We start from the raw sequence: 13,625 nt of genomic DNA on the forward strand, positions 1-13,625 counted from the left end.
CTAGTGTCGATGAAACTTTGTTTCCGTTATTTTAGGGTTAATTTCTTGATTTGTGCTTTACTGTTTGGTTATATAACTATGGGACAAGTTATTGTTTATGATTAGATCGTATTATTTGGTTAAACGAGGTTTTAAATGGCTGTAATAACGGGAAACAAATTGTAAACAAAACACGACCTCTACATAAACCGTACATGAACTAACAATAAAATTGTCTTCAGCTGTTCCATAAGGATGAGAAATCTACTAAGGGAGTATGTTTTATCTATGGTTAGACTAAGTTATGACAGTAACTGCTGGTGTGATGACGTCATTTTTTCATCTTGCTTTATCCCGAGAGGCTCCCTTCAGCCGCTCCGATAAAACAACCAGACAGAAATCACCATTTTAATATACTAAGCTATATTTGTCAGGCCAGCGGATTGCATGTGATGCACGCTCTTTAGGCTATAAAAACGCCCTAAGTTTTGTAATATAAAAACCGATATTTTTTTACTTTTGGACCTTTTGAACACACCTTATACAGAACCAATCCTAGCTAGGCCTTTTGTGTCAGTGCCACAGTCATATCTTCACCAGCGGCTATTCATTCATGCACAAAACAAAATTGATGTCACAAATCTTTTAAATGGTTAATAATATTTTTATGTGTAACCAAAGGCTTTCGAGTAGGCTAAACCAGAAAATTTAGTAACAACATGTAATAAACTATAGTATTTTTACCATTGCAGGTTTTCAGATAAAGCAGAGATGGGGTTGTTTGTGAGCCGATATGTGTTGTCGTTATTGTTGTTCGGCCTCGGCCTTCGAGCTCCAGGGGTGGTTACAACTCAAGATTACGTCAATCTGAACAACGCCTTCCACACTTCTCAACAATCTCGACAGGTCAGGTGACTTTGCTAGTTTTGTTGTTATCTGTCAGATCTTAGCCTATTGTTTGTTGTCGTTCCATGCATTTTTTCAAATATTGATAATTTGTAAATGTTTTTCTGTTCAAAATATTTATTCACATTGAAAATAGGTTCCTTAAGGTAAAAAACAATTTACTTTAAGTCATTAACACAATTTGGATGAACAAGTTAAAAGTGTAATATTGAAAAATCGTCTTGTTATAAACTATACTACTGGTTGATTAATGATTAGTAATGCTTTATCTAGACCATAAATTTGTTGTCTGTCTTGACACAATCAGTTGGGAGATTAAGTTAGGCTTTAACACTGGAGGTAGATTTATCAGTTCAAGGGCTTGAAATATATACAGCTAAAACTTACTGTACAATATATATATATTTTTTATTAACTCATTGTAGTTTATTTTTCATGTTGTGGCCTATATAAGACTTAGTACCTACACCTAAAATATCTTGACTTATAAACATAATATGTTTACTATAATGACTTATACAATACATGTATTAAGTACCTAAACTTAAAGATTTGTGATCTAAATTAAATGATACTGAAATGGATAATTTCATTCAAATTCAAATTTATCTGTATGATATAAACAACAACCTTTATTTTACTAACTACTCAAATAAATTGGGTTTGTTTACTTCTGCATAAAGGTGAGCTAGACAAGCTTTTTAGGGGGAAATTAAATTTAAAATATTTCCAACACATAGTTAAAAGGGGTAATTTTTTCATATGTTCACGACGAGTGTTATAAATATTTATTATATATTAAATATTTAATCTTACTAATATTATAAATGTGAAAGTTTGTGTGTTTGTTTGTTTGTTTGTTTATTTGTTTGTTTGAAGTTCAATCACGCATTAACTACTGGATTGATTGGGCTGAAATTTGGCATGATGATAGCTCACATTCCCGATTAACATGTAGGCATATTCTTATCTCAAAAACCTTTCGGGCTCCGCCCCAGTCGCTCTGCAGTTCCCCATGTTAACCTTATGAGTATCTATATATATAATTCCGTAAGTCAAATTTTTGTAAAGAAATTGTGAGTGAGTGGATGGCCGTAGAAGGATGGGAGGGGTCTTATTTTAAAGGTCTTGACGTGAATTTTGAGGGAAAACTATTCATTTTTCTTATTTTTTTACCATAAATTCGCAACAGAATAAAACTTTTCCCATTAAAACAACATGGGGTTTAATTTGTTTACATCTTTTGAAATTAAAACAGCTGTGCCACAGATTTGAAACCAGTGATCAATACACGCATTTGGTTTACTTTTAGCCAGTCAACTATGAAATGTATACTATAATAAAACTGAAATATTGAAGATTAGTCGGAAAAACGTCTGCATTCTTTGTTTATATTTAAATCATATACTCAAGTTCATTTTTTCGTGCTTTTACGTTATTGTCGTGTTAAAGGAATAAACGACATGGAATAAATATTCTGTATAAATAATCAAAGAGTCGAAATGAAATCTAACTTCTGTTTTGTTTTTATTTTTAAATCATATGTTCAAGTTTATTTTAAATGATGTTGTTTTCTTTATATTTCTACACATTTTAAGGTTAAGGTTGTGTAAATACAACTAAAATAACCTATAAATGTTATTGGTTCTAAAATGGTGTATTTGCATTCCTTCTTAAGTAAATTTTTTTAGTGCAGTGAATATACAACGTAGAGTAATCATATTCGATCATACTTTTATAAAATCACCAGGGATTCAAGATGTTTTGGTATGTAGGCTGCTGGATATATATTCTTTTCATTATAAGTACTGTAATTAATATGAACGCCAGGGGAATACCACAAAGGCGGGAAACTGTTCATAGGAATGACAGTGCGCGTAGGAGAGCAAGAGTAGATAATGACGAACTTAATCAAGATATGTTACAACCCCTTTTTAGGAGACCCATGGTAGACGAGAGAAATGTAAAGATCCATGATGCAGGATTATTGGACCAAGAGTGCATTCAATGTAGTGCTCTTCATTTTAGAGAAGAACTAACGAATAATCATTTTATGACATGTTGCCATAACGGACTTATTAACCTTCCTCAGTCAAAAACTAATGTAGAACTTAAAAGTTTGTTTGAAGAGAGCCCACAACTGTATAAATTCATTCGACAATGCAACAGTGCGATGGCTTTTGCTTATTTTTCAGCCAGTAAGAAAGATATTCCAGGAAAAGGACCATACTGTTTCAAAATTCAAGGACAGATTTATCGTTCAATCTCAGATTTGCTGCCTCAACATGATGAAGACCCCGTGTATGGCCAATTGTACATTATTGACACATCAACAGCAACAGAAATTCGTCAAAGGCGTCGAGAAAATAGTGACTTAAAACCTGAAATATTGTCAAAACTAGCTGAAATTCTATTAGAAAATCCATTTGCACAAATTTACAAAAGAGCTTCGGAAGAAATGGTTGTACAAGGTGACAGTGAATTAGAACAGGATAAATATGGATCGTCGTAGGTATAATAAGCCTACTGCAGATGAAATTGCAGGTGTCTTCAATTCATCTGAAGGCGAACCTCCAATGAATTTTTAAAATTCCAAACAGGGAAGCTTTTATTTATCCTCATTAACCACAAGACCAAAGCTACCTTAGTAAACCAGTATTTATTCACAAACAACGATATGTTTGCTGCCTTTTCATGTTAAACCACTGGAGTGATTCAAATTATTTATTGAAAATGACATCAACAAAAGCAAACAAAGAAGAACAACAAACTGGTTTTAACACAAAAGATATGGTGTAGGGATGCCTATTCTGACACATAGATAATGTTATTCTGAGTTTGTTTAAATACCGGTATTGCAAAAAGTTGTTTTACATTTGAGCTTTTTAGGGACTTATGTCCCTACAAGCCACTAGTTTATATTAAAAGGGAGAGTTTAGTCAGCTGTTTCAACTAAAAAAGTTGGTTCTATGATATGCAAAAGCATTTAAATTTTTAAGATTTACCAACAGGGTGCAGCACTATTTTTTTATTTATGAAAACAGCTAATTTTTAACCAAGTAGCAACAAAAAACCATGACACACAATGAGAATTGTCAAAGTTGGGTTGTTTACAGTTATATTTATGTTTTTAATTTCATGAATAATTTGTGATATTTTGCAAATCTATAATAATTTATTTTCTCTAATTGTTTAGTTTGAGTGGTAGAACATTATGGCTATGGTAGATGTGTAATACTATAGTATACCGTAAATTTAAAGAAGCAAATTTTATCAAACTGTGTCCTCCCCCCATTGCAAACGCAAAGCCTGAGTATGAATGCAATAAGCATTTTATACTTATGTGCCAATCCCGAACGAAGGACGGGTATTCAGCTAGTATATAATATATATTAAATATTTTATTATATATAATTATTTAATATACTATATATAAATATTAGGCCACTCACTCATAAAAAGTTCTTCAATTACTATAATATTTTTGTAAAAAATTAAGATATGTCACGTAAATATGTTTAACAGCTCAAATGTACATTTCTCATGATGTCTCGCCAAATATATATAATCTAAATAAATATTTAGGTTTGAAACAATCCTTTATTCGTGTAAATGCCCTGCGCAATACATTGGTCTAACAGCAGAAAATTTAAGATAAAGGATGAATGGACACCTTCATGACGTTAAAACCAACAAAGGAAAACCCATGGCACAACATGCCCTAACCCACATAACCTCCAATATGACAGTTGCTACACCACAAAAGCTGTGAAATCCCTAACAAAGAACCAATGCAATACCATGCTTAGAAGATGGGAATTGGCCTACAATTTGTTACAAATTCACGAGCTCCTCTCCACCCTACTTGAACATAAGATAAACTCAAATTCCCTCCAAAATCTTCCTTACCCACATAACTAACTACAGTAATAGAGTAAAATCAACGGTGTAAATATATATAAGTGTATACAGTTTATAAGTTTTAGTGTAAACAATCTAAGTGTGTGCAAGCCTGTAAGACATTTAAAACAGTGCCAGAACTGTAGCCATTCTACCTTCTACCTCTGAAGAAGCCCCTGAAAGGGGGGAAATATCAGTTTGATGTGTAATTTCTATATATTATATTGACCTCCACTCTTTATTCAGGTGAGTCAGTTGTGTATCCTTCCTTTCTCCTCAATAATTATTCCAAAGCCAAGTTGCTTTTTTCCCTTTGATAAACCTATTCTTGTAAAGTAATTCTAAATTTTAATGTACTAAAGGCCAATCCTGTAAATAATATTTTTCAATTTCACAATCGCTTTAGAAAACTACATTTTCATCTTCAGGCTGTTTTGAAAACTAATTCAAAAAGTTAATATATCAGTGGCCAACTAACTGATACCTACACTAGAAGAATGCCTGAACTGAAACTAGAAGAATACCAATATCTTTTTTTTACTAGAAATATGAGAATACCTACTCTGGAACCAAAAGATTGTGATTGTTTCAAATATAATTTTAAATCGACATTGTATACTTGCCCTAAAAACCATGTAAAAATCTTGTTATTTAATCAAGTCTGTTTGCAGGATGACAACACTGGCTCGACGTGGCGTACAGCATGGCGTAGGATGAAGACCCTGATGCCGTTTCTTTGGCCCAAAAGGTCAGCACGTCTACAGTTACAAGTCTTGGTGTGCATCCTTCTGCTAGTGGCAGGCCGAGTCATCAACCTGTTTGTTCCCATTTACAATAAGCTCATTGGTGAGTTGATTCCGTAGAATGTGTGATTGTGCATGTTTCCCTCTTTTCCCATAGCATCATAGGATTGCGAATACCTTAATCTAATGGTCATAAACAGATCCCATATCCCGAACAGCTCGCCTTTACTACTTCCTTCACCACTTCCTATGTCGCGGACCTGTTTCCTTCCCTTCCAATAGCATTTTAGGATTGCAGATACCTTATCTAATCCTCACAAACAGTTTCCACAGTCCGGTGTCCAGACTGCTTGCCTTTACTACTTCCTTCACCACTTCCTACGTCACAGACCTCAAGCTAGTGTCGTCATTTGATTATATTTATGATCCATACCGTTTCTGTTTTAATATCTGTGGAAATATGCTATCAGCTATTTCTTTATCTACTGCATTAAAAAGTCAGCAGCTGATCATATGTCTTTGTTTATGTGTCAAAATACTGCTTCCATAAGGATTACATTGAAACTTTTTGACCCAGCGGGGCGGATTCCTGAGAGACTTTTTTAACGCCATATAGATGTTGGCACTCACCGATATGGTCTTTATCACCATGCAAAATTTTAAAACGATTGATTGATCATCTAGGAGGAGTATGCGTATTACAAAATGCATAAGAGTCAACGTATAAGAGCTTCGCTCAAGAAAAAAAAAAAACAATAAATGCAGTATCCTTAGTAAAAAAGGTTTGATAAAAAAAATTAAACTTTTTCTAAATCTTGACAATGTTATTTGCTGGTTACAGTGGACAGTATGACTACCACCCCACTCTACTTCCGCTGGGACCTGATAGTGACGTACGTTGGGTTCAAGTTCCTACAGGGAGGTGGTACTGGAGGAATGGGTTTCCTCAACAACATGAGGTCATTCTTGTGGGTTCGCATCCAACAGTACACTACTAGAGAGGTTGAGGTCAGTAGTAGCTCAGAGTCAACATCAACAAGTCTTTTTTCATAGTTTTTTACACTAATCTGAGAGACACTTTTATCATTGACTATTGGATACTGAAGTACTGATGTTATTGGATCATAACATCTATATAACCTAGACCAGCTGTTGCAAAATTTTACTTAAAAAACATACTTGTGTGAGCCAGTCACAGAATGCGCTAGTGTCTAAAATTCTATTTTCTGCTTTATTTTTTTTTTGCTGATACAGTTGATGGGTCATAAAAGTTGCTAAAGCTCACAATAATAAGCTATTCCATCAGTTTGACTGGGTAAAAAAGTTCCTGTATGTGACAGAAATTAATAATAGAGATCAGCAAAATCAACTAATAGGCCTAGAGTGGCTCACATCAACTACGAGAATTTTGATAAAAAACTAGCGACAAGTTAGACCGCTTAGTTAGTTGGTTAGTTCCATCCGTTAGTTAGATGGAATGTTTAGTTGAATCAATAGTCAAAGCCTTTATTTTTACTCTAAGTCATGTAGGTTAGAAAGAACATACCGGTACAGTAAAGCAATGCTTAACCCAAACAATGGAAGCTGGATAACTAAGTTTCCTTGATGCTAATGTTTTCGGTTATTCCATTTACAGACATAAACTAATCGGCTGAATACAATTTATACAGTCCAACCTCAGTATAACGAATCTGAAGGGACCGAACTGAATATTCGTTATATCAAGGATTTCGTTATATCAAGGATTTCGTTAAAATGAGGTTCGTTATATAGAGGTTAGGTTTGCAGGAATTTCGCTAAGTCGAGGTTGAGAACCAGCGTCGGTCAATATAGGCCGGGATTTGACCTCATTAAAACACAATTAAAGTAGCATAGGCTACAATACTTTACAGTACAGTGTTCATTGTACAGTAGAACCTTCTGTATCCAATAGTCAATGGTAGAACATAAATTATCCGGCATAATAAAGGTGAGGGATCTTGAATATTGCGCAATCATGACAATGGCATTGACCCTGGTACAGGTTAAAAACTGTAAGTTTAAAATCACAGCTTGTTCTAACCCTCCTAAAACCTAGCCAAACACTGTATTGTGTAGTCATAAACCATGTAAAGAACAAAACAAAACAATAGAAAGTTTTGTAAGCTACTGACTGCTCCGTGATAGGCCGGTAGGCTAGTACAGTACTGATTTATCACAACAGAGGAATGTCAATAATAATCATTAACTATAGCATTGGTGTTGCTAATTGAAACAAATCGTATTGAAAACGATAAATTATTAGATAAGTCATTATAAAAGTGCATATTCATAGCCAAGTTAAAGATAATAATACCCCTGCCGCAGCAAACCTGCCGTCTAAGCGAATTTCCATTTGGCCGAATTGATTTTCAATTGATCTATTTAAATAACATTAGGTTTAACGAGTACCTAGGTTTGCTGCTACAAGGAAACTAATAAAGTAGTGTGTTTTTAGTAAAATATTGATAGCTTACTATAAAATAAATAAATTTGCCAAGTTTGATCAAAATATATCCATAAACAAACAAACTACAACATTTTACAATATTCTCCATAAGAATAACATGGGAATTTTAAATTTACCATTTTTTTAGTATTCTCCGTAACCAATAACCGTACAAAAACACTTTGATATACTGAATTGTTTGTTTTTTAAAGCTCTTTAAGAAGGTTTAGAGAAAAATTGGGAAATTTTGTGTTTTGAGGGTAAAAAGTGAGAAAAACCAATTTTTACCCCATAAAACCCCCCATAAAACCCTGTTCCCATGGTCCGATCATGCTGGATCGCGAACTCATTCAAGTTTATCCCGCCTTACACCTTCAAACCAAATTTCATCAAAATCGGATAAAAATTACTCAAGTTATCGTGTTCACTGACACATATATATATATATAAATCTATATATATATATCTATATATATATATGTATATATATATATATATATACATATATAAAAATTTGAACGAATGGTGTTTTTGGCCTCTGGGGACATTAAAATGAAAAAGTAAATCGGTCCCGGGCCTAAGTCTTACCATGAGACCTACGGTAATAGCTACTTCCCTATAGGGAAATTCGCTAAAAACACTCGTAAATTGACGAATGTTAAAATAACGATGTTGCTATTCTTTCTCTTTGCTTTTGTTTTTATATTCTTTCTTAGATTTCTCTTTATCCAAAAATTGTACAATTCACCATATTTACCTATCACCCAATCACAGCTTACTACAGATTACGTCGTCATCAGTCCTCAGTGAATGAAATCAGTTCTCAGTTGCAACATTGCGTGCGCAGCGACAGCAGACAGAGAGATGTGTAAAACGGAGCAGACGAATGTTAGCGCAAGTGATGACGCCACCTTTCCATTTCATTTGATAAAGAAACAGATTTTCCAAAAACAATACTGGGGTGGGGGATTTGTTATATCAAGGGAAAGACGTAGACAATTCGTTATGTAGAGGTTAAATTCGCAATGTAGAGGTTCTGGCAATGATAAATTCGTTATATTGAGGTGTCTTATTTTAGCCGAAATCACGAGAAATTCGTTAAATCAAGGTCGTTATGATTTGTTCGTTATGTAGAGGTAGAATATACATAGTCTCTTATGGAGAGTTCTAGGGGATAAAAAGAAATTTGTTATATCAAGGAATTCGTTATATTGAGGTTCGTTATATCAAGGTTAGACTGTAATATAAGTTATGTTTGTGCTGTGTAGAGTCCATTTTGACGTTTACATCATATATTATGTTATTTACCATCTTTAATAATTTACAGCCAAATTGAACAGTTCATTCATACAATTTTGTTTATTTGTATACTTACCAAAAATATGAAGCCAAAATCTGTACAATTTACCCTGAAATGGGTGAGAAATATCTAGTAAACATCAGCTCTCTCATGTGTGGCACAACATGGTATGTGGCTCTCTTCATGGACACAAAACACAAATCCAAATGAGTGTCAGATTTTGAAATAGGTTAAGACGCCTACTTGCAGTATCCTAAGCTAATGATGTATCTACTGTGTTTGAGATCATAATTCATATGTGTTCCTACAGGTGACTTTGTTTCAACACCTGCATGGATTGAGTCTCCGATGGCACTTGTCTCGTAAAACAGGAGAGGTAATATCAAATCAAAGCTCTGTTTTGAGCAGTTGCAAGTAACCTTTTCATTGCACAATTAACAGCAAAAAGTATTTCTACTTTTATGCGGTAATGATTCTTAGTCTCTTCTAAACATCCTTAAAACCCAAATAAATGTTAGAATTGTTAAAAATATTAAAATTTATTTAAGTTGTAATACTACATTTAGTGAGAAGCCAGGCCAGTCTAATAACACACAGGGAAATAACAAAGAAGACCTATTTACCTTCTTTTCTATACTTAGTATATGGATAAATTAATGTTTTTGTCAACATTTTGAGTTTGAGTTTTGGGTGGAAATAGGTTGTTTTGGATCCCCTGAACTTAGAAAAGTGATTTTCGAAATGATGTGTGTGGATGTGAACTTACAGAGCTACAGACTAGACTCAAGGTCTGATTTTGAAGAAATTTTGTATGCATGGTTATTTAAATTTTATCTCCAGGCGTTTTTTAATTTTTAACTTTTTATGGTAATTTTTCCTAAAAAATTAAAAAATCAGATCGATCTGACCGGTTGAAGCTCTAACGATTTTGATAAAAATTAAGTATGTTATGATCCTTTTAACTCTAAACAAAATGGTACAACCCCCAATGCTGTAAAAATTACAGTTCAAGAGTTATTTTTGATGGAAAAAAGCAACTTGGCTTTAGAATTTGTTTGGGAGAAAGGAAGGACACACAACTAACTCACCTGAATAAATAGTGCCAGGAGGTTAAAAGAACACAGAAAAGTACCTAAGACATAACTGACATTTCGCCCTTTACAGGGGTTACTTCAGAGGTAGAATGGCAGTTACAGATCTAGCACTGTTCTAAATGTCTGTCAGGCGTGCCAACACTTCACTTGTATAAGCTACAAATTTAAAACTACACATAATCACACCATTACTTTTACTGTGCTGTTGTAGTTAGCTGTGTTGGTTGGAAATATTTTGGAAGGAATTTGTGTTTATCTTTGGTTTAAGTTGGGTGGAGCTGGTGAATTTGTAACAAATTGATAGGCCAATTCCCATCTTCTAAGCGTGGAGCTATTGCATTGGTTTTTGGATGGGATTTAAAAGCTTTTGTAGTATAGTATAGTAACTGTAAAATTGGAGGTTGTAGGTTAGGGCATGTTGTGCTGTGGGGTTTTCTTTGTTGGTTTTGTTTTAACGTCATGACAAAAAAGAATTAAATGGACACCGTCATGACGTTATAGTATCAATATCCCAAACAATGGAAAAGCATTGCTCTCAAGTTGTCAAAATTATTACATTTGGGTGAAGTGTTGTTTAACATTTTATATAGTTAATTCTTAGTATGAGATATTCGTATGACAAATGATAGCCAGGTATTCATCCTTTATAATTAAATTTCCATTTCCAGTAGATTACAATATTTTGAAAACCAAGCTAGTTCATAAATATTTTATGAATCATATTATTGAAAGTCTACTACATAACCAACAGAAAATATTAAGAATTTACCTAAAATTACTCTCTTGCAAATATTTTAATAAGCCCTTTTTTATATAGGCTAAAACTTAGCTAGCTTACCTGAGGAAATTAGAATCCATAGACATAGAGATACTTAAAAAGTAAAAAAAAATAACACTTATGTTTCGCCCTTGGTAAAAGTAGTACTTCAACAGTTTTTCTAATCAGTCTACTCTAAACAAGTCCTATCTTAGGTTGAAATACTGCAGTTGTGTTGTGTATCTACATCTAGACTAAAACATTCTGAGGTAAGCCAGCTGAACTGCTATCGTTTCTAATCCTCAAGATAAAACTTGTGTTTTGTAGGTGTTACGAGTGATGGACAGAGGAACAGACAGTATTACCAACCTCCTGAACTACATACTGTTCAGCATCATCCCCACCCTGGTGGACATCGCTGTGGCTGTTATATATTTTGTCTCTCTATTCAACGCTTGGTTTGGCCTCATTGTGTTTGTCACCATGGCACTTTATATTGGTGAGATGAATAAAATAAATGTCTAATGCCTGGTAGGGGATATTTGATATTTTTTTGCATTAGTTAAATATGTTTTTCAGTTTTAGTTTTTAGTTATATTCATCGTTTCTTAATCATCTAAACACAAACATCTGTAATGCTATAACAAACACTTTTTATAACACATACACACAGTGTAAGAATATTTAAAATAAGCATCAGACCTGATTACACCCATTTTGTCTTTTTTTTTGTAAACTTGTTATGAATTGCACACCACCAGACGACCTAGATAGGGTTCAAAACTTAGATCTACAGTGCTGTCCCCTGGATGGGAAGTAAGCCTGAGACCTAATTCACCCTGAGATCTACCATTATCACTTCTGTGATCGCAGCTAACTGCTAAATATCACCCGTGGTCACAGAATCTTCATTGTCTTCCACAATCACGACAACATATGTAAAGATTAAGATTATCATTGTATTCTGTGTTGGCGGAATCAGAATCAGAATCAGATTACTTTATTCTTGAACATAGAGTACAGAATAGACGTCAAACATTACAGAGAATTAATTATAAAACAGTATAAAGTTGTTGGGCTTTGAGGCGCTGTCGGTAGTGATAGTTATTACTATGAGAGTTGTTTAGTACACTCACTGGAACATCGGTGATGTCCTCCAGTTCATGAACTCCTCAACTGTGTAGAATGGTCTCTCCACAAGCCAAGCCGACAAGCGTTGTCTGGTGCTGCTTGTGCTGGGGCCTTTTATTGTCTCTGGTAGCAGGTTCAGGAACTTCACTCCCATGTAGGAAGGCTTTTCTTCAAAAAGAGTTAGATGATGGACTGGAAGTGTGTAATTCATAGCCTGTCGGGTGTTATCGCTGTGCCTATCCATACCTCGGAATATTTCCTGCGGTGTTGTTTACGTCAACATCTCCCATGATGATGGAAAAATATTTAACATCTCCTGGTTCTCATGAATATCCCAATAGTCTTCATTGATTTCAGTTGAATTCTGAATATCCCATGGTCATATGGAAATCAACATAGCCCCCTGCCATTGCAAATGAAAATTCTCATCACCTCCCGTGGTTGTGTAGACATATCCATCAGTGACAGTATCTTCATCATCGTCATCCATGATTCCGGCTAAATTGTAAACATATTCTGCGGTCGTATAAACATTTCTATTGTCTTCTACAATTGTGATGAAATTCTTATCATCTTGTGCGGGTGTGTAGACATAATCATCATCTCCTGCGGTCACGGAAGTTTCCGATTGCGCGATCTTTACAGGCAATTTAAGTATCGTATTGGCATCGACTTGATGATTGATTCTTGATAGTGATATCAATGTCCATGTATCGGTGGTATCAAGAATTGACAGATCTCTAGTTTCTTTTGTGATTTTCTAGCTTTGGCTGAGTTCCTATCATTATCTTGTACTTTTTCTGTACTTTCTTACCTGGAGACTATATCAGATTCCATTATCGTGATATTTTGTGGTTTTCAAGTTTTGGCTGGGTTTGAGTACTTACATTATCATGTAATCTTTTTTGGTACATTCTCACTTAAGGATGGGGTCTGTTTCCAAATCCAAAAACGTCGTCAGGACTCTCTTGTTCATAATCGTGATAGAAAATGTCAGCAATAACGCCTCAACTAAATTGTCTATTTATCTGTATTTTTTGCTTAAGTGGTTGAAAGGTTGACATTGGTAAATATAATGTTCCCATTGACTCCAGCCGCTACCATCATCATAACTGAGTGGAGGACCAAGTTCCAGCGTAGTATGAACCTGGCAGATAACGCAACTAAGGCTCGATCTGTAGATTCTTTACTCAACTTTGAGACTGTCAAGTACTACGGAGCAGAAGACTATGAGGTTCAAGCCTACAGAAGTGCTGTCTTGGAGTACCAGGTGTGTTTAGTGAAAATATAAATAATAGAGACAGACAGACTCCACCTCAATTTTATAATAGTATAGATATTATGAAGT

The 13,625-nt window shown here is 34.4% G+C and overlaps 1 protein-coding gene across 2 annotated transcripts in view; it reads left to right on the forward strand.

The window, feature by feature from the left end:
- The window catches only part of LOC128988439 (ATP-binding cassette sub-family B member 6-like), a 45,187-nt gene that overhangs the window by 13,607 nt on the left and 17,955 nt on the right, over nucleotides 1-13,625 (forward strand). For both annotated transcript variants that reach the window (XM_054409717.1, XM_054409716.1), the window contains exons 4-9: nucleotides 732-885; nucleotides 5,457-5,631; nucleotides 6,370-6,536; nucleotides 9,606-9,671; nucleotides 11,474-11,645; nucleotides 13,372-13,547. In XM_054409717.1, the coding sequence (XP_054265692.1) occupies nucleotides 732-885; nucleotides 5,457-5,631; nucleotides 6,370-6,536; nucleotides 9,606-9,671; nucleotides 11,474-11,645; nucleotides 13,372-13,547 (910 nt within the window). The remainder of the gene's footprint in view (nucleotides 1-731; nucleotides 886-5,456; nucleotides 5,632-6,369; nucleotides 6,537-9,605; nucleotides 9,672-11,473; nucleotides 11,646-13,371; nucleotides 13,548-13,625) is intronic.

Source organism: Macrosteles quadrilineatus, unplaced genomic scaffold, assembly GCF_028750875.1.
Source record: "Macrosteles quadrilineatus isolate MER2022 unplaced genomic scaffold, UCM_ALF_1.0 Scaffold_3__2_contigs__length_128488019, whole genome shotgun sequence".
Taxonomy (NCBI): Eukaryota; Metazoa; Arthropoda; class Insecta; order Hemiptera; family Cicadellidae; genus Macrosteles; species Macrosteles quadrilineatus.